Source organism: Rattus norvegicus, chromosome 13, assembly GCF_036323735.1.
Source record: "Rattus norvegicus strain BN/NHsdMcwi chromosome 13, GRCr8, whole genome shotgun sequence".
NCBI lineage: Eukaryota > Metazoa > Chordata > Mammalia > Rodentia > Muridae > Rattus > Rattus norvegicus.
This window is the reverse complement of record NC_086031.1, coordinates 54,288,776-54,314,194: the sequence shown is the minus strand read 5'-3', so window position 1 is coordinate 54,314,194 and position 25,419 is coordinate 54,288,776. Positions and strand designations below refer to the sequence as shown.

The following is a 25,419-nucleotide window of genomic DNA, read 5'->3' as shown; positions in this document are numbered from 1 at the left end:
ATAGCAAGATCCTCCAAACAGCTTTTCCACAGACAGGAGGTCCCTGCAAAACACTGAATATTCCATTGAGCCTCTCTCTAATTTCACTTCCAGTAATATGACTCAGAAAGGCCAAGGATTCATTAAAGTGAGTCATCATAATTAAATTTCATAAATAACTATCACACATACTATTATACTATCAAGATTTCACTCTTTCACTTACCAACACTCATCTAATCTCCAAACCCTTAAAGAAACTCAAAATCAGTCACTTTCTAAACAAGCTAGATTTTTCAAAGTGTTTAAATACACAGGATAAACTCATTTTCTCCCTGACTTATGTACTTTTGTTTAATCTTAAGGCGAAATTTCACAAGTGAAACCTATAATAGGTGTTAGTCATCAAAGTTAATTTTTCCTTTGAATATCATCATAATCTTACTACATAAGCCAGGGGTCCAGTGTTATAATGAGATTAAAATTATTCATGAATATCATTACATACTCAGCACTCTACTGTTTGAGCAAAGGACAGAGTCTAATAGAAAGGTAGCAAGTTAGTGTAAATACTAATTAAGCAAAAATAAGATTGCAAATGATAAAAGCTAAAATACATCAAAAATTAAGATAACTTAAACTAACTAAATATGCATCTTGAGAGAATCTTGAGCACCTCCACTGAGAGGTAATAAATACATTGTAATGGAAAGTGTAAAGAAACTGGCATATTGCAGAGCACATGTAATTTGAAAACAGAAAGGCAGTCATGTCTGTGGAGAGATGAACCCATTCTCAGCTAATATCCACATCATTTTGCCTAGCAACTACACATGCATGCAACAGATCCCAGATTATTTAATACTGTTTAATAATATTTCAGGTGACTTAATAATGTGTTCACCAAACTTGGAAGAATTTTCTCAACGTCATATCAGTTCATACAAAGGTCTTACACCCTTAAACATTGAGTTCTTATAACAATTGTCAAATTGTAATAATTCCAAAACAATGAAAGCTGTGCGGGAAACACAGGGAAGAACCTTACCAATCATTTCCCTGTGAAGGTTTCTCAAGCAACACACGGATAATGTATAACAAACAGCTTAACAATTTGAGGGAAAAGTTGAACAAGCGGATTCTTAGACCTTCAAGCAAGCAAAAAAAAAAGTTAGGTTTCATTTGAATATGGTACACAAAAAAGAAAGAAGGAATTGATAAAAATATCACCTTTCAGTTCAGCACATAGAAGGTATTTAGAAAGCACATGCAATTATTTTATAAACTTACTGAAGTTCTTGGTAAATGAGTTTTAATAACAACTCCTAAAATAAAATATGAGCATCATAGAATTCCTGAGCCACAAATGACATAGAGCATTCCACATAGGAGAAATCAAAATCAAAAGCAACAAAATTTATATCATGTCAAGATCGATTCAAGTCTGTTTATAATTTAATCACTACTTGGGGAATAACTAACTACTCAAAAATCCAGCTGCCCCCTGATTGCCCATAATTCATCCCATGACTCCGTAGTACCTTGTTGATTTGATTGTAGAGAAGACATGTTTATATAATTACCTGTGATATTATTGCTATTATATTTATATTATGATATGTACCATCTCTGTAATTACAGGTTATATAATCATTATGTTATCATTTACAATGAGAAGTCATAATAGTTTGTACTGGTTAAAACACAAAAAGAAAAAAATTTCTCATATTGAAGTGGAAAACTTGTAGTTCTTAAAAACCATTTTTTTGTTTTAAGAGTAGCAAGAATATACCATACAAAGTGCTTAGGTTACAGTTGGGAGAACTACGATACCTGATGAAGAAGGCTAATGAATTTCAAGTACACTGATTAAGAGGAAGACTGTGATTTGTGATTCCTGTAATCAGTGGTATGGGCTTTGTGTATTTTGTATTCAACTGTGACAAAGGTCTTAAAATAACTATTACTTGATGAAATCTAGAATGAAATGTCACCTTTTTTACTCTATTTTTGTAGAGCGTATTTATAGCATTCTGTAACAGTAATTTCTTAATTGTGCAAATCATTTCTCAGTTCCCATATTGAAGTCCTGAGGGATTTTGTGGGTTACCTGCTGCTCTAATTTAATCTCTTTCATCACAATAAAACATTGTGAAGCAAAACACCAGAAGGTTAAAAGGGATTATTTAATCATATAACCTACAGTTTCATAGATATGGGTCTCCTCTGTAGTCAGGCAAGTATTCAGTGATTGGCCTACCACTGTGATTAATAGCATGAAGATGACTTAACCCCCTTTAGGTAATATCTATTGATGGGACTCCCATGTAAATACAGTTTGGAAGGCATTGACCTTCTCTACTTTAATGCTGAAGCTAGTCTACCTCTGAGAATATCTCACCAATATGAGCTACCTCATGATGTATTTCCTATATGCAATATGTGGATGTGTTCTCCCAAACCAGGATTCTCTTTATGAAGGCTACCTGACGACAATTCAATTTAGAGCAATGCAAACACATCCAGATGTTAAAATTCACAGCCCCAACTCTTTGCCCACAGAATTTATGTTTTTCTGTTACTTATATTGAAAGCAAAAATCATGTTATTATAAATGGTCTAAAACCATATAAGATTATATAAAGTAGCAAGTATCACACATACTTCAAACTCATCAGGATTCAGCTGTGGTCCCAATGGTATTTTCTGTGTTGTCAGTGGTTCCCAATTTCTTAATAAGAATCTTCAGGCTGTTAAGCTTGACATTCACCCTATACTTGCTAATATAAAGTCTTTTTAGAAAAAGCAACACCTATCCTTATATTTCAACCTCTACTTAATATTTATTATCATCAGGACTGACTAGGAAACATGGAAAAACAATGATGGTTTTCACAACCCTCACATTTAAAACCTTCAATTTAATTGCCAGTGTTATTGTTGACACTGTTATCATTTAGGGGAAGTTTTTGAGACAATTCTTTACTCTATAATCCAGGTTGCTTGTTAGTTCCTCTGTTTTTTTTAAGCTACCCTCAAATTCTCTTTGTTAATAGCACCAGATGTTTTTTAAAATGTTTTATGAAAGCATATAATGTATTGTCATCATTTTCACCTTGATTATCCTCTCATTCCTTCTCCCACTCATGACTAACCACTTCTGCTTTTCAACAAAGTCCCCTCCTATTTTCACACCCTTTTTCGTTTCCAAAACAACTGAGATTAACTGGGGTTACAAACCTGAGTATGGGTCAAGGGTTATTTACTGGAACACAAGCGTTATCCAGTGACTACACCATTGAACAAAATGACTTCCCTAGGCCCCACATACAATAACTGCCAACAGCTATACATGGAGACCTAAGATTTCTGAGCCTCTTCTCTATTCATTATGCCATGTTTAAGGTTACATGACCTCTACCTTCTGTTCCTTCTGCCTCATCGTCCTGAGTACAGAAATTAAACTTGTGCTTTCCTGAAACTACTTTGTTTAATATTTTTCAGAACTTAGAGGATACATGAGCCTCTAATTGTTCTTATGAGATTTAGACTTAAAATATGAAAGAGACATGTAAAGTACTGGTTTTTTGTTTTGTTCTGTTCTGTTTTACATTTAATACCCACTAAATATTCCCCCCATTGTATTCTGTTATGCAGACTATGGTTTTGTGAAATATTACACAGCTGGAATTTTGAGGGAGATTTCTATGCAAAGAACAAAACAGTGATAGGAGTAACTTACTTGATCGCTGGTTTTTTATGAAAAACAACTTTAATCTCTCTTTAAATGTGTTTTCATTCATGTAGAATTCGACTTGAACCCTAAAAAAACAGAAAAATAAACCAAATTTATGTAAGTTAAATGTGTCATTATTTTATCAAAGAAAATAGAAAGTGGCTTTGCAGTTCTTCAGCTAAATAAAAGTAAAAATATTTGAGTTAATGCATCCTATGTTTGGAGTGAATTATTTAGTATAAAAGGAGAGTTGATTAAAATACACTAGTGTTATTTCAGAAAAAAAGCCCCTGCTTCCTAATCCTAAAGATAGTTCAAATATCATGCTATACAGAGTGACTTGTCAAGAGTTAACACTTGTCTCAGTTTCACACACACTCATATGTTTAGATTTCAAAAAACAGTTAAGTCAGAATTTCGATGCTTACACTATAAAAATTTTCTCAAGATTATCCTAACATAATAACCATTTGAATATGTAGTCTCATGATCTTAATATATTTACCAGCTCATTTTGTTGCTTGGTTATAAAAGATATATGTGGGGGAAACGATCAGGGAGAAAAAAAGTGACAGAGTATGCTATGTGTTACAAAGAATACTGCGCTGCTGGACGATTCCACAAGCTCTCTATTCTGTACGTTTAGGACTCAGAAGTACTTAAGAAAAAAACCAAAACTCTGCTCAATAAAAGAATTGTGTTCATAATAAAGAAAACTTTATATAATTGAAAAACTAAATATTCCTTAATTTTTCTCTCTTATCTGAAATTATTTCTGTGAACAGTTTTTTAAGTATTTATCACTATCCTTTTCTTCACTTTACACATGAAAGGAGGTATGGGATCAAAAATCCAGTTTATATTTACTTGATATGTCTCCAAAATGGATCATAATTGTAATGCCTTTGGAAGCTCATGGTTTCTGTAGGCCCATGTGCATGGTCACTTCAGGACAGAATTACACTCTCACAAATGCTCATTCAAGGCAAGCAGGCCCAAAGCCCAATTTATGTATTCAAAGTCCTTCACTGGCTCTGTTTCCTTCCTTGATCAAATGAAAAGTCAGCTCAATTGAAACAAAGGAACTGTAACACTGATACTGAGCTTAAAGAGTTAAAATTTGTTATGGATACAAAACAAAATTTGAGAGGACACATGGCTATTATGCAAGTAATTTAGGAAAGGCCATTGTGATTTACTTCCTAGAATTATCAAATTTATAAGGAGGTCCATCCATTCTTCAAATAGTAGCTGGAGCCTAAAATGAGTATGAGCTGACGAACATTTTTTTTAATAAAATGAGATCAAGTAAACAAAGTAATCTGGAGTATGGAAAGCATGTCACCTGAAAAACATTATGAGACACACAGAGCTTTAACCTCTATTGAGGGTTAAAGAGCCACAAAAATGATCACCCTTAAAGAACAAGGCAGCCAAAATCATTTAAATAAACATCTTTTAAATAAGACAAACTATTACCAGACACACGTCTGAACAGAGCCAATTCTAGAGGAAAGTTAGGAATCAGAATGACTAAACCAGAAATGGATATCATTGTGTAATGCAGAGTTCCTTAACATATGTAAATGTTCCAAAGATGAAATGACAGCTTGCCATCAACTCAGTCCTTTTCTTAGTACTGACTGTTTGACATGGGAGTGAGTTGTTCATTGTGTGACTTCCTAATTTTTTTTATCAAGTTATGAAATTAAGTGGAACAAACCTCTTAATTAATCTATTGATCTTCCTGGGCTAATATTATACTGTAAAACATGTCCACTATTGAAATATAAATTTATATGAATGGGTTTTAAGGTTGATGACCCTGAAAAAAAATGAAGGTAATACTTTGGATTCGTTGGCTTAGATACAGGGAAAAACATAAGACAATTAGAGGGTGAGGTAAGAGATTTGTTCCTTTTTCCTTTATAGAATAAGTGAGGCTGGCAGGAGAGGAAGAGGAAAGAAAGTGGAAGAAGACGAAAACAAACAAAAGAAGAGGGGGGAGTGTAAGAAGAAGGAACAAAGTGAAAAGAGAAGAAAAAAGAAATACACAAAAACATAATAATGTTTTCGTTGTTAATCACATGACAACTACTGCAGGGTCAAAAGGAAAGTAGTGGAGTTAGGATAAACCTTTGGAATTTCCCCAGAAATTTACAGTTTTAAAGACTCTGGGATAAAGTAAAATTCAGAGATGACCATTACAATATTCATTTCATGAATTCTGCTAATTAAAAATACGATAAAGTAATTCCTTTTCCTGGTATAAAGTTGCCTTCGCTCCTTCCCCTTTCCTCTTCTGACTGTTTGCCTTCCACTCACTCCTCTTCCCTCCCTCTTTCTCGCCCTCCCTTCTTCCTTCCTCTGTGAGCCTATCTCTCTTTTGACCTTCCCTCTAACTTGCTTATCTGAATTTAATTTCCTCAGAAAATCATGTTTTAAATAATGCACAAGGGCAAATAAGAACACATCATTTCTCAAAATGTCTTTTTTATTACATGTCCATATCAAAAAATAAATGTAGACTAGGTTTTTTTTTCTATATTTGTCCTAACACATGACAATTTTTATTAGTTGGCCTTCTATTGGAACATTTTAGGTTAATTGATGATATGTATTGTTTTATTTGAATAGATATAATTGCAGTAAAGGACAATCATGTTTATGTTTATTATTTGGGTTTTTACCAAAAAATCAACTTACTTAAAATGGATTTTGTGTACAAAGTTAATCTGTAGGTGTCATGATGATGTCCATAGCTCCCAGGGCAGCAACCTATTCTAAGAACTTTTCATTGATGTCGGTTGTTTTGTTGTTGAACTATTATAACACCACACCTGGTCTCTATCTGAGGAGAAGCAAATGTGCAATATCTTGATGTACCACAATATTCTCTCTCTGCTCATCACAGAAAACACTGAATTCAGTTTATGTTATGAAAATGTCACCTTTACAAATTGACTTCAGTAGTCTATATTTACCTCTATTCTTTCTATAAACATGTTTCAGAATTAAATTGCCCTGCCTCTGCCAAAAAAGATACATTGATCACCCTGCTCCCAATACTTTAAAGGTGGGCTTATCTGGGAATAGAATTGCTGCAGAAGTAGTTGGTCAAATTAACCTAAAATGATTATTGACTAGAAAAGACCCTTAATCCAGTATGATGAGTGTCTTTTATAAGAAGAGATAAACCCAAAACAACAAAGGATGCTGGGAGAAGATGCTCAGATAAAGGTTAAGGGAAGGATTGAAGTTCTACCCCATAATTCATTTGCATCTTAAAGTCTGTATCTAAAACATTGTACCCAGTGCACTGTGGAGTGTTGTCGAATGTTAGTCATTTTCTTCCAGGAGTGGCTAATGTTGTTTTCACCTTGCTGAATCATAAGAAAACATCTTAACACATACTGCTATCAAAGGAAAAGATAAAAGTTTAGATTCATGGTACAGTTTCTACTAAATATCTACTGCTTTTGCTTTGTGCTAAAGTACATTCAGTCAAATCGATTTATGTGGATTCCAATACTTTTAAGGTGTTGTATTAAAGGAAGAAATTCTGAGTTTCTTCTCAGTCAGTAAATGTCTTCTAATATATACATGGTTTGATGAAAGACCAAGAGCTCCACCAAGAGCCATACGTGCCTGGTAGGCAACACTTAAAAGCGCTGAGATTTCTTGCATTACTTGCAGGTCCTTAAATGTGTAGTTTCCATAGCAAAAACATCACAAACCAATCACACGATACTTCTGTTTGACATGTCACTGTTTGCAGACTTCATTTGATGGACTTACCCTGTGAACTTCTCCATTTTAATCAAAATATTGACATTTTTACAACTCCAATTTGACTTGCTCTAACATGGCAAACAAAAGGTGGAGAATTGAGAAGTAGGTCCTAAGATATATTTTGTAAATCTTAAAATCTTAAGACATCATGCCTCCTCTACTGGCATGATCAAAAGTATAAAGAGATAAAAGAATGGAAGCTCACATAATTTCTAACTCAAATTGCAATACAGATTTCCCTGGAATATCAGTAATCAATTTGATCTTGTCCCAGAACAACAGTGTGACATCCTCTCAAGATACGGAGCAGCTGCAACAAGGTGTGGGTCTCTTGCAGGTAAATAACAAGGATGTGAACAACACACATTTTTCAGTGTGCTGTTCCTCCTCTCAGTATTGGAAATTTACAGCAAAATTTTGTTCTGTATTTTCTGTGTAATATTCATAGGAAAATCCAGATTTGGGGTTTAAAATATATTTATACAATACAATAAAAATAAATATGTAAATAAATATAAATAGATGGATAGATAAATAAATAGATAAATAAATAAATTCCATTTCTCGAACTATAACTGGCCACCTGCAACCATTATGTCAATTAAGGAGATTGGTAATGGTGAAAAGTAAAGAGAAGCTTTTTCAATGTGTTTACACTTGCTGGAGGGACTTGAGGTCCAATGGCCCCAAATAAACTTTGGTCTGAAAAAGAGCTTTAGGTTTTAAATACAAGAAGAATTAGATCAAGGGTCACAAAGCATATATAATTAATCAGTTGTGGTCTAGGAATAGTCCCCTTGAAAACTGTACTGGTTCTGGCTCTGGTAGGTATCCCAAAGAGTGCCACATCATTTGGGAAATCAGGGTTTTCAGATGTCTATTTCTGTTCCACAGTGTCATCTTCATCGACAGCTTGTGCTTGTAGAAGCAGGAGGGGCTACAACTCCAGACAACTCAAGAGCAAAGGTTTAGTCCAATGATTCAATCTCTGACTTCAGCGAAGGGAAGAGAGCAAACATTGTGTCGGAAGCCACAGAACCACAAAGTCTTACCGACATATCTGACTAAGCACAGGCTAAACAAAGACAGCAATGATATGCGTGCTAAAGTGAACGTGAGAAGTTCTCAAGACATCAACCCTACACAAACAACTACAGGAAACGAAGGAAGCTTGGGAACAGGAGAAATAGTCTTCATCAGAGAAGAACACACCATTGCTTGTCCAATACGAAATGGTTGGCCCTGCAAACATGCAGACAAGAAATGGTATGCAGACTGAGCAAGTTGTATTAGGAAAGGGAAGGTAGAAATGATGTTATCATGTTTATAATCTCAAAAGTAAAGAAAATTGTTTAATTAAAGTGTGGATTTAAAGCGTAACACGACATGAACAAACTACACAAAAGTAGACAGTTAAAAAAAAAAAAAGAAGGCAGGGATGCCAGGATTTCATCCCGTCTTCTTGCCTAGTGGTCACAGGGGAGGACTCAATGCTTTTGATGGAGAACATCTTCTAAAATGTGTTTCGAAGTGTCAGTGGTGATATTTCTGTTTTGTGGCTGGTTAGACTTTTGTTGCTCTAAAATTCCATTTTATTGTGAATCCATTTTTTATCTGGTACATTCATGATAAGGGTTTCTTCTACTTTAAACATTTTCTAAATAGACTTCTGTTCAGAAAGAGAAAAATAGCTAGGAGTTAAGATAGTATGTAAATAATTGTAACAAATAATTTAAAATATCAAGCACAAGTAAAAATATAAAATGTTACTTCCCAGCGAAGTAACTAAATGAGTGGGAAATTTAGGAAGAAATGCAAGCAAGACTATTATAATGAAGTAACAAAGAATCTATCCATAAGGGCCTGAGGTAAATAACCTTTGACACCAAACACAGCTCTCATCTCCAAGGGAGGAAGATAGCTTACCCTTATCCGAATGGGAATGAACTATGTCCTGTGAACACAGACTCAAGTTGCCTGAATGACTGTTCCACTGTGAAAGCAGTTAAGTGAGATAAATGAGGCACATAATTAAAGCTATCACCCAATGATAAATCACTGCATTCAACGAATGTATCGGTCAAGACTGCAGATAGGCACGTTCTAGGAAATCAGGAAAATTCTGCTGGAAGTTTTAGATGTTACTGGATTATATTACTAGTCTCCGGGTAGGGGGATGTTTGTGATCTGTTTGATAAGCAATTCCAAAAATTTTACCTGATCGTTGAAAGGCGTTATGCCAGACAGGCACGGAGGTAGAAAATGAATGGTCTTTAGGTGACTAAAGAGAGTTCAAGACCATTTTGGCTCTTGGTCTGCCACTTTTCAAACGCTTTACATTTACAAAGCTCTACTCATTTACCACCTTTGTAGAATATTAATATAAGTGTGACATTTTTCTCTTGGTACTTCATTTCACAAACAGACACACACATGCACACACACACACACACACACACACACACAACACACACACACACACCAACAAAAGAGGTCTTAAAACTTGTCAATGAAGAATGTGTTAGTGAAATCATTCTTGCAAGCAACCTGGTGCCTACTAATTTTTACAGCCTAACCATTTGAATCCCAGTAAAGTGACAGAGGGAAACCTCAACACAGTACTTCGATATGGGAACATGATGTTCTAACAGGCACTGATTGATAAGAATAAGACAAATAGACTTAAATAGCCAGACATTGAAATGGGGAAGTGGTAACACTATCATACAATGCAAAGTTAGAATAGAGATGAATGCTTGTGGCTACATGTGAGAAAAAAAAAAGAAGCATTTTGTAGCATGATGTTGAAGGAAGAAGGCAAGTTTAACAGAGAACATCAGCTTCTATCCAGGTCAATAAAGTTCAAAAGCATTTAAAAGCAAATAAATTATCCCAGGAAACATGCACATCTGTTAAGCTGTATTTTTTTAAAGTAAGAAAGAAAAAAAACAGCATAGCAATGACATCTGCGAGGGAATCTGAGGAAGTTATTGCAGGAACTAAGTTTTAAGGCAAAGAAATGCATTTGCTTCTTTGAACAGTCCCTGGGGTGGGTCACCAACCTCCTTTCTATGAGAAAGAAAAACACTGGTCCAATGACTGCACACAAGTCCATAGGGGCTTGTGATTATATTATACCGTGTGGTACAGTACTGGAGCCCTAACCGTCTCAGGCTTCTGTAGCTGTAGGACTTCTCTGTGTGACCTGGCCACATAGGAGTTGTAGCTTTTCAAAAGCTGGAAGTTAGGTAACTGTGTGATGCCTCACACAGTTAGCTTATAGATGAGGTCAGATACTTGCTCCATGGAGTCCTTTCTTTGGAATGTTTTCTCAGTATTGTATTTCAGAAAATGAAGGCGTTAGTTACCAAATCATTTCCTAATACAATTCTCTAAGTTGACTTTTCTTTCTTCCTGATGCCTTTCAGTCTGTTGCTTATATTCCACTCTCTGCACAGGCCTAGATATGGATGCATCTGGCATTCTTTTTTGTCCTGCATAAAAGAAACCCTTGTTCTGTTTTTCCCAAGAGTTGTCTCTCTCGCTGCCTACCCGAAGCATCTCCTTTTCTTTTAAAATATCCCTCCACTGACACACAGCTCCCCAACTTCTCCAATAGATCTGAACTCTAACCCTGGAGTTCACTGGAAGTTGCTAGGTCCATGGGAGGATTTGTTGATGCTTCGCTCTCATGTCTTCCGATATCTTGTTCTGTTGGATGCTTGTTTATTTTGTTTGGTTTAACCTGTGATGATGTCTCAACCTTAGTACACGTTTAGACTTTTTTTTCACTCTACCCATTTTTTTACAAATAAAAATTTCTAATACTTAAAAAAAAAATAAAGGCTAAGATAGCACTGCAGAGTACTTCATAAAACAAAACCTTTATATAAGCTAATAAATGAAATCTTCAACACCCACAGGAATTTGGGTGTAAACCAAACAGTAAGGGTTCAACAGTTTTGGATGATAGAAAAAGACACAAACAGGATATTTTCCGATTTACAAAATACAGATTCAAAAAGGAAAGGGGGATACTAGAGTAATGGCTTAAGGGTTAAGAACACACGGCTCCAAGCATCCTCCTCTGTATTTGTCATTTTCTGGCAGAGTCTATCAGAAGTCAGCTATATCAGGCTCCTGTCATCATGCACTTCTTGCCATCAGCATTATTGTCTCAGTTTGATGGCTATAGTATATGGGCTGGATCCCTGGGTCGGGCAGGCTCTGAATGGCCTTTCCTTTAGTCTCTGCTCCAAACTTTGCCTCCATAGCTCCTCCTATGAATATTTTTGTTCCCCCTTTTAAGTAGGACTGAAGCATCTGCACTTTCGCCGTCCTTCTTCTTGAGCATCATGGGGTCTGTGAATTGTATCTTGGGTATTCCGAGCTTTGGGACTAATATCCCCTTATTGGTGAGTGCATACCATGTATAAATTTTGGGATTGGGTTACCTCACCCAGGATGATGATATTTTCTAGTTCCATCCATTTGCCTATGAATTTCATGAAGGCATTATTTTTAATAGCTGAGTAGTACTCCATTGTGTAAATGTACCACATTTTGTGTATCCATTACTGTGGTGAAGGGCATCTGGGCTCTTTCCATCTTCTGGTTATTTATAAATTATGCTGCTATGGAAATAGTAAAGCATGTGTCCTTGTCATATGTTGGAGCATCTTTTGGGTATATGAGAACGGTGTCCCCATTGGAGAAGTGAGAGAAAGGATTGAAGGAGCTTAAGGGGTTTGAAACCCCATAAGAACAACACTATCAACCAACCAGAGCTCCCAGGGACTAAAGCAGCATCCCAAGAGAACACATGGACAGACCTATGGCTCCAGCTTCATATGTAGCAGAGGATGACTTTGTTGGGCACCAAAGGGTGGAGAAGCCCTTGTTACTACTGAGGCTGGACACCCCCCCCCATTATAGGAGAATGTCAGGGCAGGGAGGCAGGAAGGGGTGGGTGGTTGGGTGAGGGAAAGGGAAATGTAAATTAAAAATACCCAATACAAAATTAAAATGTTCAAAAACAAATAAACAAACAAAAACACACATAGCTCTTGCAGAAGACTGAGTCAGTTCCAAGTACTGTCAGGAAACTCCCAACTAACTTGGAATTCACCTCCATTAGTAAGTGCTCAGTGCTCCCTGGAGGTCTACTAGTGAGGGTTTGTGCTCTCACATTTTACAATTGCAAAGCATATTTAAACAGATTATAAGAATCATTACCATACTTCCAAGGGTATTTGTAGAATTTTTCAGATAATATTTATATACAGATGTATATAAATTATTGAGAACATCTCTGGTTCCTGGGTACTCCAGACTCATCTCAGCTGCAAATGACAATGCTGTCTGGTCACACCGTTGTAGGATAACCTATAACTCATACTCTGTATCAGATTTGCTTCTAGAGAATTCAACAAGGAAGACTTACAATGCATCGTGTATACAGTCAAGGAAATGCAACTGATTAACACCAAGACAGACAAAAACACAATGGAACGAAATGGAATGGAACAGAACAGAACAGAACAGAACAAAACAAAACAAAACGGAAAACAAAGGAAGGAAGGGAGAAAAGAAAAAATAATAAATTCAGAGACAAAGGTGCTAGAGATCTGTATTCTTTGGTTATGATGTGGCCATGGCCACACTGAAGCAGCTTTTGCAAAAAAGCAAACCACTGGTTGTGGTTGATCAAGCCCCAAAAGAGAATATTTCAAGCTACAGGGACAAAGAATGGAGCAGAGACAGAAGGAAACACCATCCAGAGATTGCCCCACATAGTGATCCATCCCATAAACAGACACCAAACTCAGACTCTATTGCAAACGCCAAGAAGTGCTTGCTGACAAGAGCCTAATACAGTTATTTCCTGAGAGGTTTTGCCGGAACCTGACAAATACAGATGTGGATGCTCGCTTGTAGCCAACCATGGAAGTGAACACAGAGACCCCAGTGGAGGAATTAGGAAAAGGACTGAAAGAGCTGAAGGGGTTTACAACTCCATAGGAAAAACAACAATTTCAACCAATCAGATCTTCCAGAGCTCCCAGGGACTAAACCACCAACCTAAGAGTACACATGAAGGGATCCATGCTCCAGCTGCATATTATATAGCAGAGGATGACCTTATCTGGCATCAATGGGAAAAGATGCCCTTGTTCCTGTGAAGACTCCATGCCCCAGAATAGCAGAATGCCAGGGAAGTGAGGTGGGAATGGGTGGGTGTGGGGGGGAGCACCCTCATTGAAGCAAGGGGAGGGGGAGGGGAAGAGGGTTTGTGGAGAGGGGAAGGGGAATAACATTTGAAATGTAAATAAATAAAATATCCAATTAAAGATCATATAAATAAATCTGTTTTATGAAACAGACCTTATGCTTTTGTCACAGCCTCTAAAAGGCAACAACTAAAACAGCTGAATACATTGAATAAACACTACAGAAACATACACACACCGACACACACTTATACACACATACACACCGACACATACACACACATGTGCACACACACAGACTGAATCATGCCTTCTTATGGAACACTTTTTAAGACAGAAATAAATAGAACAGAGCAGGCCAAGGCAGGATTACTTCAGAGAAACAAATGCTACAGTGGAGCTATTTTCTCCAGCTGTGGAAGACCATGGCCATTTTGAAATAGCAGTGCTGAATTCCCTGTCCATAGTCACAGCAAGGAAGCAAGCAAAACCACAGTGATGGTACCCTGGCCTCTTCCACTTGTTCTAATTTCTTCTTCTCATAATACTGGATTATAACCTTGTTTGAATTTGATCACCTTTTCAAGGACTGTATCTGAATATAGTCACATTTATATGGTCACATTTTGAGGTGCAAGAAGTTGGCGTTTCAGCATGTGGATTGGAATGCGAAGCACAATTCAGTCCCTGGCATCTGTTAGTCGTGTGCCTACCGTGGATATTTCCTCATAAATTAGTATTTCTTATGACTCATCTATCTCTACTGAAGTCACTGTGATCAAGGTTACCATTTAACTGTACTTTCTGCCGAGAAGGCTGAGATGCACCCTCTCCCTGTTTGTCTTAGTAGCAATAGACACAAAAGATCATGTCTTTCTCTTCAGACCACATTCATTACTTGACTTGAAAATGTTCCCATTTTTATGGGATTTTCAAACCCTCTGGGTTGCTCTTGAGAATCCTGGGCTGATCCTTTCTCTTCTATTACTAAAAATAAGTTTCCATTTATAGTTAAACTCAGAACGTATTCCCCAGATATACCCCGGATTGTACAGTTTTATTTTCAGCCCAGTCCCTCCTCCCATTTTTATTCAACTGCCTACTCAATTTTTCTGCTTGGCTCTCTAGTGGACATTTTCAAGCCAACACATCCAAACGTAACTAGATTCCTCGTTTTGATTTCTGAAAGTTTCTTCTTATGTAAGCTGATATCAAATACATCCATATGCTTCAAAAAAAAATCATCCAGGCAACTCTTCTTTAACTTGAGTACATGTCAACATTATCCTCAAAGGTCCTTTGAGTAGTAAGCATCATTTCCCAGACAAACAAATAGCAAAATCAATTATTTTGACAAGGTTCACCAAGAGCAGCAACAGAGACATAAAGATGTTTAAACTTGCCTTCAAACAAAGATTTATTTTCAACAGAAGACATAGAAAAGGCTAAACTTTAAGTGAAAAAGTGGAAATATTGAACCCAACTGAAGCTTTACCCAAGTAATCAATCTACAAAATTCATAGCAAAGGGCTGCATACACATCATAGAAACCACTGAGATGTACAATGTCCTTTACTGTAAAACATAATCTTAGATTAAATTTTACTGAAAAAAAATTACTAGATTGTATCTGTACTATGAGGGATACCAATGACATGGAAAAAAGTATTGTAAAGAAAAAAAATCTATCCACCGTATTTTACCCTGTGGAGGATACCCTGATTTATCTTCAAATTTTCAACACTCAGTCTTTCCTACCCTCAGTTCCCTTTTGGCATTAAGAATTGGTTTGAGGGACAGCAAAATTCATCATTGCATAGCTTTTAAGGTCTCATTAAACAACAAACTCTGTTAAAGAAATACTAAACAGTCTGCTTACAAGTCTATGGTGGGTGCCTAGAATACAGTGTATATTCACAATATAGATGGAAATAAAAAGTTATTCTGTAGTACTTCCATCTAGCACCCTGTGAGCGTCCAAAGTTGACAACTGTCAGCATGCAAGGCTGACAGTCTGTGGACACTGCCATCTGGCATCATCTATGCAGAGAAACAGAAATTCCTAAATAGCCTTCCTCCAAAACAGAGAACACATTGTTTTTTTATTTAAATGGGAGACTGCACGGTTAAGATTTGCTGATATTCATAAACAAATATTCTAGCATACAACTTTGTTTTCAACTACAGAATTATTATATAGATTCCGTATAAAAATAATTCGCCCAACATTGAGAAAAAAAAAAAAGACATCTCTTGAATCAGCAAGGATTCCATCTACTTTCCTTCAAATCCTTCTTGCTCCCATCAGCTCTCATCTGTCTTTGTCACTGGAAGCTTCCTCATCAACAGCTTACTTAAATGGCACAGGTTTATATATATTCAGCATTCCATGTTCTCTTCTAGTATTGCAATATATTAGGAGAGCCTTTTATATGATCCACATCCTTCAAGTGGACCTTAAGAATTTATACCATGATCAGTAGAGCACAGAAAAATTATAGGAAAAATATGTATATATGATACATATGGTTATCTACACACACACACACACACACACACACACACACACACAATTAGATATTTGGTCATTTGATTAATGAAAGTTTATACTTTTCTTGAACATAGTAGAGGCAACCTAGTATAGGTTTACAAACAGATTGAGCAAAATTAGACTGAAATAGAAAGGAGGCTAGCAGATGGAATGCAACACTACTAACATTCAACTTTGATCCTCATCAGGAGTTGATTTGAGGGCAAGCTTCTTGCTGTGTCCCTCCAAAGCTGCCAATATGGGTGGATTTGTGTCTAAAATTATAAGGGCAAGAACTGTCGAAATTGTTCATTTTGCTTATGCCTTTAGAATCCAACACAGGGCCAGACACACTTATTAATAATTCTTCAAACAAGTTGGTTTTTTGGTGTATATAGTGAATTTTGCTATGTAAAAGTTACTTCAGTCATAGTCATATTTATATTTACAATGTTAAATGTGACATTCATAATTTTCAACATCTTAATATTTCATAATTTTCATATACCTCATCTTTGCAGATTATGTAATATTGGGCCTTATTTAAAATTTCCAAAGAACCATTTCCTTCAGTACTCTCAACAACTCAACCAATGAATTAAAAATAAATTAGTTTCTTTACTGATACATTCAGAGTTATTGTATCTTGGATAATTTTTACTAAAGTATGTCTTAAAACATATACTCTATAAATATTTATTCAACAATTAGGTAAGGCCATATACTATATTTAAAGATAGATTTATTATACATTATCTAAAATATTTAAAATAAAATTCACTTCAGACTCAATATTTTATTAAATTTTTATACATAATGAGTCTTCTTAAAGTTGTAATTTTATTTTAAACAAGAATTGATGGAGTTCTGTCTACCACATATACACATCGCCGAAGATAAGTTTTTTAACAATGTATACAGTGATATTTTTAAGGCAACATAATAGTGTTGATTACATCTGTGATCTCCAGTTGTGCATGAGCAAGGACTGGATGGAGGTGGCCACTAAGGTACATGGAGTAAGACTAAAGGGGAAAAGAAAACTACAGTGAAGAAAACAGTAGAGCTCCAAAGAAAAAAATATCCTTAATTCACATTAGCAAGTCCTCTTCCCTACAGTCTCAAGTACTAAAGAGGCAGAAACAAGGAAGGTCCCTGTAACCAAGGAGATCAGAGTTAGTGTGAGACAAACTGGATGAGGAGGAGGAGAAGAAAAAGAGAAAAGGGTAGAAAGGAAAGAAAATAGAAGGCAATAAGGAGGAAAGAACAGTACTAGCAGGAAAGTAAAATCGAGACTTAGCAAACAAGTGTGTTTTCATTAGCATTCGATTTTATACCTTTGAATACTTAAATAATACTTAAATAAATGCTACAAGTGGGGCAAAATGTTCCTCTGCATCATCTAATGTCAGTGCTGTAAAGGGTCCTGACAGACATGACACAACACAAAACAATTTTGTTCATATTAAATCCATATAATACTTTACAGAGTTAAGTGAAATATTTGTTTTATTATGCCATTGGTGACTACAAGATGATTACATGTGATTACATGTGAGCATTTTAACTGGCTGTGGTACATGCCCAAATTTTATATATAATCATGGGTAAACAATGCATTTTTCAATAACAGTATACCAAGAGATCTTACTGCCTAGTTATGCATGTGGTTATGTTTGTTTGTGGAAGTATACTGTCAGGATGTTTAAAAGATGACAAAATTGCATGACAATAAACATTGTAACTGTCCTTAAGCAAATCAAGAGAATGTCTGCAAATCTTCCATATCATGACCTCATGACCTGCTGCGTGCTACTGTTTGTTTAATCTGCTATGCTCTGTTCCGCTCCTCAGATATTGCCAACACAAATTCTAGCCTGTATCTTGCCCTTTTAGTTCATGTTTGGTGTGTTCACTCTCCAGTTCCTGCCTCAAAATCTTTACTGTAAAAGCAAAAGGGCATTTGAGACAGTAAGCTATCTTCATTAGAATAGAAAAGAATGTAGCATTTTTGACAGCTGTTGACAGCATGAATGTGAGCAAGAAAAGACAGAAGGTGATCATACACTACAACGCTGGACAGAAGTACCTGAAATGTGTGTGAATTATTCACACATACTGGGTTACAAAAACTCACAAAAGTGAGTGATGTAAAATGAATGATATTAATAATCAAATGAATTTTCTGAAAGTGAGGCCATTATCTTTACAGTCTCGAGTACTTTAAAAGCTGCTTGAATCACTTCCATGGAGCTGAATATTAATAGGAAAGCATTATTCTGCTGGCAGATCAGCATGTGCTCTTTAAAAGGAGCCCATGTTTCTAGTGTGTGAAAGATATATGCTTACTTATGGGGAAGCAGCATGCTTAAATAAAAAAACAGAAAGTTACAGTTTTGAAAGCTGTCATTAGTTTGAATAGTTTAATGTAGAACAAACTTGCCAGAGCACAAGAAGAAATATAATTCATACAAAAGTATATTAAACAGAACATTGAAGTAAATTCGTTTTTCACTGTGACCAGTGTGTTATTCGCATAATATCACCCTGAATGAGGTAACCCAGTCACAAAAGAACACACATGGTATGTACTCACTGAGAAGTAGACATAAGAAGAAAGAAGCTGGGAATACCCACGATACAATTCACAGAACATATGATAGCCAAGAAGATCACACCAAAGTGTGAATGCTACAGTACTACTCAGTAGGGGGAGAGAATAATCTCTGAGAAGTAGAGGGAGAGAGGGATCTGGAAGGGAGAGAGAAGGTCGAGGGAAAGGGGAGGTGGTGTGAGTTCAGATATGGGAGGAGATGGAGAAGTACAGAGGATCAGGAATTTGAAAGTAGGTGTATAGCCGTGGGGGAGGGGGAACTGGAGGTAGCCACTAGAACGTCTCTGATGCCAGGGGCCCAAGAGGTTCCCAGGATCCAACAGGGACGTCTTTAGCCAAAACACCCAACAAAGGGGAGGGAGAACCTGTTGAGACCATATCCAGTTGAGGGATGGAGCCACCCACCCACTTCAAAAATATTAATCCAGAATTCCTCCTAGCAAGAGGAAAGGCGGGGACAAAGAGTGGAGCAGAAACTGAAGCCATCCAGAAACTGCCCCATCTAGGGATCCATCTCATCTGCTGACACCAAACCCAGACCCTAATGCTGATGCCAAGAAGTGTTTACTGACATGAGACCAGTATAGCTGTCCCCTGAGAGGCTCTGCTAGAGCCAGACCAATACAGATGTGGATGTACACAGCCAAACACTGGATTGAACTTGGGGACACCGATACGGAAGTTAGGGCAAGGACTGTAGGAGCTGAAAGTGTTTGCATCCTCATTGAAGAACAATTATCAGCCAACCAGATCCCCCAATGCTCCCAGGGATTAAACCATCAACCAAAGAGTACACAGGGGGTACCCCTGGCTCCAGCTGGATATGTAGCAGAGGACTGCCTTATCTGGCATCACTGGGAGGAGAGCCCTTTGGTCCTTTGGAGGCTTGATATCCCAGGATAGGGGAACACTAGGACACTGAGGCACAGATGGGTGGAAGGGTGGATGGGTGGCCTCATAGAGGCCAGGGGGAGGAAGGATCGGATAGGGGGCTTGTGGATGGGAAACTGGAAAGGGAAGCATTTGAAGTGTAAATAAATAAAATAACCAATAAAAATCCTATTTGTTTTGTGAAGGAAATGCCATTGAAAAGGGCATTTTCTATAATCCTAATTCTTCAATGATTAACTTATCTAATCGTTTCTTCCTAAATACATAAAATTATAATTATGTAGGAGTACAAATTATGCCCACAGATAACTTTAAATGAAAATACAAGGAAAAGTCTCAAATAACAAATATTAAGACTATGAAAATTATTTAATTACCAATTTAACTGACAATTTTCAAAATATATTCATACATGACTCTCACACTATTTTAGGGACCCAGTTTAGCATAGAGTTGTAGCTACAAGCCTGATACATATGAGAAGATGTGTTTTTCACTAGACACTGGAGAAATTCTATGAGCTCACATGACTTTTCTCATAACTGAGAGACAGGTCAGACTTAGGAATTTCAGGTAATTGCTAATAAATTCAGAGCCAGGATCTAAGAAGAGTATAACTGTTAAACAGAAGACAAATCTCTCTGGAAATTCCACATCTCTTTTCTTATGCTTACTTATATAAACACTAGATGAGAAGTATTCAGGTCTCCTTAGGACAGAGTCTTTAGAATGAGATTTTGCATATAGATGTGAAAATGAAGTGCAGACAGGGACAAGGGACTTGAATGCAGGTGGCACAGGAAGAATGCATGTGTCTCTTTCTGAATCATGCCTCCTGCTTACACAGGATATTTCTTGTATTGCTCCACTTTACCCTTTCCTTCCAACTTACTTAGCTTCAAACAGGCTCTAATTACCTAGCTATCAAAAATTCACCAAGATCTAATGGTTAGTACTGATCTGTCAGCTGCCACGTAGCTGGTCACAGTCTTTATAGAAGTTTGTATACAATGTACAGGTCTTTTATACGTGCTCCTTGGTTTCAATGAAATGATTATAACCAGAGGAAGGGAGAAAGAGGGAAGAAAGGAAAGAAGGAAGGAAGGAAGGAAGGAAGGAAGGAAGGAAGGAAGGAAGGAAGGAAGGAAAGAAGGAAGGGATGGAGGAATCGTGACTTATTATCAGTTTCCTAATTTTTATATTTCACCAGTGTTGTGCTCATTGTAAACTTACACAATAACAAGGAAATTTGGGGTTTTATATAAGATAGCAATTTCTAGAAAGAATCAGAAGGAGAAACTGAATCACTCTTAAGAAACAATTTACTCAATATTACAACGCTTGGTACCCAAGTATTTATACATATTGTATTTACACACATTTTATACTGATTTTATTTAACTCCAACTTTCTCTGAACAACATTTTAAGAGTAAAACAAATCATGTGTGATTCCCTTCATCCCGTCTAGAATAGAAATGACAGCACTGATTTCCCTTTCCCAGTGAAATATAAGACAATGTAGGTGCTATTGACAAAAAGCCAATAAGAGATGCAATAAATCTTTACTCATTACAGGCCACAACCCAAATGCTCCCCTAACATAGTTCATTTGAGGAAGCTGTGCTTTAGTTTTAAATGTTGATGATCAATCACATAGCCATTAATGAAATTCAGATTTAACCTGGGTGTGGGGGTTTCCTATCTGCAGCAGCATCACTGTTTGTCATTAATAAAAATTGGTTCGCACATCCCTTGCTCATTAGGTAGAATTATTCCCTTGACAGATGACATCAATGTATCTGTAACAATCCCATCTGCAATACTGGCAGCCCAGCCCCAAAAGCTCTGATAAAAGATGCAGAGGCAGATATTTTGAGAGAATGCTATACAAGCCACTGAAAAGGAGCAAAATTCAGAGCTGATGTACCGGACTAATCACATAGCCTTCATTTTTATAAATTCGCTGTTATTAACTATGTAATTTGAGCCTGGAAATGAATGTAGATAATGAGACCAAATGGAATATAGAGCAAATGCTAAATGTAGCATATCTAAATACCTTCCCTTTAAATAATAATGTTATAGAAAGGATACAATATCAAGTTAGAGTAACTGAGTGATGATTTCAAATTGGAGTATGCTATGCTGTCAGGAGTATAATATGTAGTCAATTATTTTTCAGTGCCTCAAAAGTATGTGGCTGGAATTAGTATTGGCAACATCGAAGACTTCAGAAATGCATGTTTTGTTAATCATCAAAATAAATAAAGCATGCAAAATGGATTCACTAGATCTACACACCACTAAAAGTACTCTCTGTCTTAGGAAAAAAAACAAGTAATCATACCTTTACCCATGTCAACAAAAACATACAAATATCGGTTTGATCATTTCAACCCTTGGTATTTACAGCTTAACCTACATTACCTTTTTCTTGAATCAGATAAGGATGGCTGCATTCGTGGGAAAGGCACAAATGTAGATCCACAAGGAACTAGCTTTGGAGACATAATCTTCTCAGGTATTGTTCTAGAGAGAGAAATTTATAGCGACAAACTCCTTTCATCCAGGAGAACGATCAAAGGAGCCAAGGACTGAGCATTATCATTATTATTTTTTTAAGGATGTTTGTACAGTGTAAACATTTCGGCTCAGCAGCCGAGTCCAGTTTCTTTAATGCTATCTTTGATGCAGCATCGCTTGACAGACTATTAAGGAAATGTTGATGAGGCAGGAAGACCAGAGTGCTGGTTAACATGATTATTTTACAGAGCACTGTGCATTCATTAATAGCAAATAAATTCTCAGAACATTCTTCTCTGCTTCTCTCTCAAATCTTTTATTTAGATTTGTTTTGTCTCTAGATTCTTGTTGGGAACAGTAGATAATATAACACCGTGTACGTTTCACAAATGTAAAAATAGGATCTTCACTTCAGTATGCACAATGAGATGTTAATTTTAAGAAGTCTAATATCACTGTACTGTCCACTTACTGCACGGTTTCAAAAATTGAAAAAATATTTAGCTATTATGTCTCAGATTCTACCTGCACTTAAGAACTCAGTAAAGAGTAAGTTTCCTGTGAGTATATCACAATTGCACAATACTAAAATAAGATAAATATATACATGGTAATATAATATATATGAATAAAATATACATAAATAATAAGTAAATTCAAAAAACACTCAGTAGTTTTCTATGTTAGTAAGATATTTAAAATTCATGTGAAAACATTGTTACAATGCCACAGAAATTTTTTGAAACTTTGTTTTGACAGTTAAAAATGTAATTTGTCAGTAACAAAATTCTAGTTACATTTTTTGTAGATAACAGTGTCTTAAAGCACTGCGATCACAAATAATATTGGAAATATCTTATAAAATGGAAAGGTAATAACAAACAGAGATAGGCTACCAAGTACTGTTAAGCTATAAATTTGTTTTCAGGATTTGCAAACTCTGATGTAGGGTAATGTGTCCTTTTAGAATTTGGAAATTTCAGGTGAACTATTTATTTTAAGGTTTATTGTAATTGCTTTAACTCATCTGTTTAGTCTGTATCATAATGGCAAAATAATACTAAACCAAACAAAAAAGTCATGTTTTGGTTAATATTGACTGTCAATTTGAAAGCATCTAAAATCACTGAGAAGACAAGCCTTGAGAAAGAAGAAATTATTTAGACAACATTAGCCTGAGCATGAAGAATTATCCAGATTAGATCATCCTCTGAGCAAGTCTATGAGGGTTTATCTATACTGGGTTAATAGTTGAGGGAAGATCTATCCTAAATGGGAGCAGGAGCAGTTTGGGTCCCAAACTGACAAACGAGAGAGAGCAGGTTAGGAAATCTCAGTTCCCCAGCAGCTAATGCAATATGACGAGTTACCACAAGCTCCTGCCACCATAGTTCATCTGCCTTAATGGACATTACCCGCAACCTGTGACCAAACAAATCTTCCTTCCTTAAATTCCTACTGTCAGGTTATTGTGTCGTAAGAAGAAAAGTAACTGATACAAACAACACACCTCTCTACCTAGTCGTAGCCTCAATAGTGTCATGATCACAGAGCTTAAACATAAATGTTTCTTAAAATACCCATTCCTTCAAAATCATTTTTGAATACAAGTATTTATTTTATAAAACATCTGTGATTGATTTTTAACTGCTGAAAGGGTGAACCATATCATCAAATCGTCTCATGAATTTTGTTAAGTACAGGCTCTTCGGGAATATTCATTCTTTTAACCAATAGACCACTGAAGCTTTGCTATCTACCAAGCTTTGGGAAACATTTTCTTCTACTTAACTGAGATAGAGCCATGCTTTTCTCCCATGCCCTTAGACGAAAAAAGAGAAAAGATATTCTGGAAGTTCTTCATTTTAAAAATACTCTTACCAGCCTCCCAGAAGATGAGATTCCTTCTGAGAATTTTAAGACATAGAAAAGTGGAGATTAAAAGGAACACACTTCATAACCATGTAGACTAATGCTTATGGAATTCTCAATGTACCAATGTACAGAACGCTGTAAGACTCAGAGTTTTCTCCAAATAAAATAAAGTAATGGTTCTTATATTCTAATGCTAAAAAGAACATATGGAAAAAGCATATAAATACGTCTCGGTTCATGGCTTCTTTCCCACATCTTCATTTCCCTGATAGCCTTATAAGCAGTTATTATCACACACATTGATAAAACCTTGCCTCAAAACAAATGAGCTTTAAGTAAGGTCACACAGCCATATCCATGAGAGTTGAAGATTTACAGTGAATTTATTGAAGGGCTAAAGAGAACTTAGAGCACAGTGACTCCATCTTTGGTCGGTTGTCACTCAGATCCCTATGAGGTAATGACAGATACCTGTATTTCAGCAATGAGCTATAAGAACACTAAGATGCCTACTAGTAAAAGTGAAGAGACTATTGTAATATTATTACCCGGAATTTACAAGTTTAACTGGTTTTATCTATAAACCTTTTTGTTCTAATTATGCACACCTACCAAGACACTAGAATATGTATTAGATTTCTTTGGTATAGTATACTTTCTTCGGTATGGTATAGGAAGGAACTGCTTTTACTGAACAACGTCTTCATTAGACCTTCCCATCTTAGAAGAAGATGCCTTGTCAAGTGTTGAAGTTTACTTATTACATATTTAATGAAATAATCTGGCTTGAGACTTAAGTCCATTTAAAATTATAAGAGTTTGGGCACCAAACCAATATTCAGCTTCTAATAAACTCTTATTAACCAGAAAAGAAGAAAAAATATAAAGAAAAATCGTATACCTATAGAAGCCATGAGGTCATATTGTTTATTCTTGGTCTTGAATTTTTAAATTTTCTTACAAAATTGGATTTCAATATATTTATTTATTTACATAAAAAGAAAAACACAATAGCTGCTAAGAAAGAAGAAAATTAGTTTGCATTGAGGTTCAAATATTGAGAAAAGATGGATTTTATCAGTGAATTCCAGTAACTCATCACCAACACTGATGAATCTTTTTAATAACTTTAATGTACTCTGTGGTTAAGATAACATTATTTCTACTGTGTATATTTTTTCACTTCTAAGAGGATGTTTAAATTATAGCATACTATTCCATTCTATTCTAAGATAAAAAAAATGTTT

The 25,419-nt window shown here is 36.0% G+C and overlaps 1 protein-coding gene across 11 annotated transcripts in view; it reads right to left on the bottom strand.

Annotated features, from left to right (window-relative positions):
• The window catches only part of Kcnt2 (potassium sodium-activated channel subfamily T member 2), a 395,059-nt gene that overhangs the window by 295,695 nt on the left and 73,945 nt on the right, over positions 1 to 25,419 (bottom strand). For all 11 annotated transcript variants that reach the window (XR_005492244.2, XR_010056918.1, XM_039090726.2 and 8 more), the window contains exons 2-3: positions 3,722 to 3,801; positions 1,028 to 1,127 (exon numbers count right to left, since the gene is read on the bottom strand). Coding sequence is in view for 9 of the 11 variants with exons in the window: in XM_039090726.2 (XP_038946654.1) it covers positions 1,028 to 1,127; positions 3,722 to 3,801 (180 nt within the window). In the remaining 2 variants the exon portion in view is untranslated. The remainder of the gene's footprint in view (positions 1 to 1,027; positions 1,128 to 3,721; positions 3,802 to 25,419) is intronic.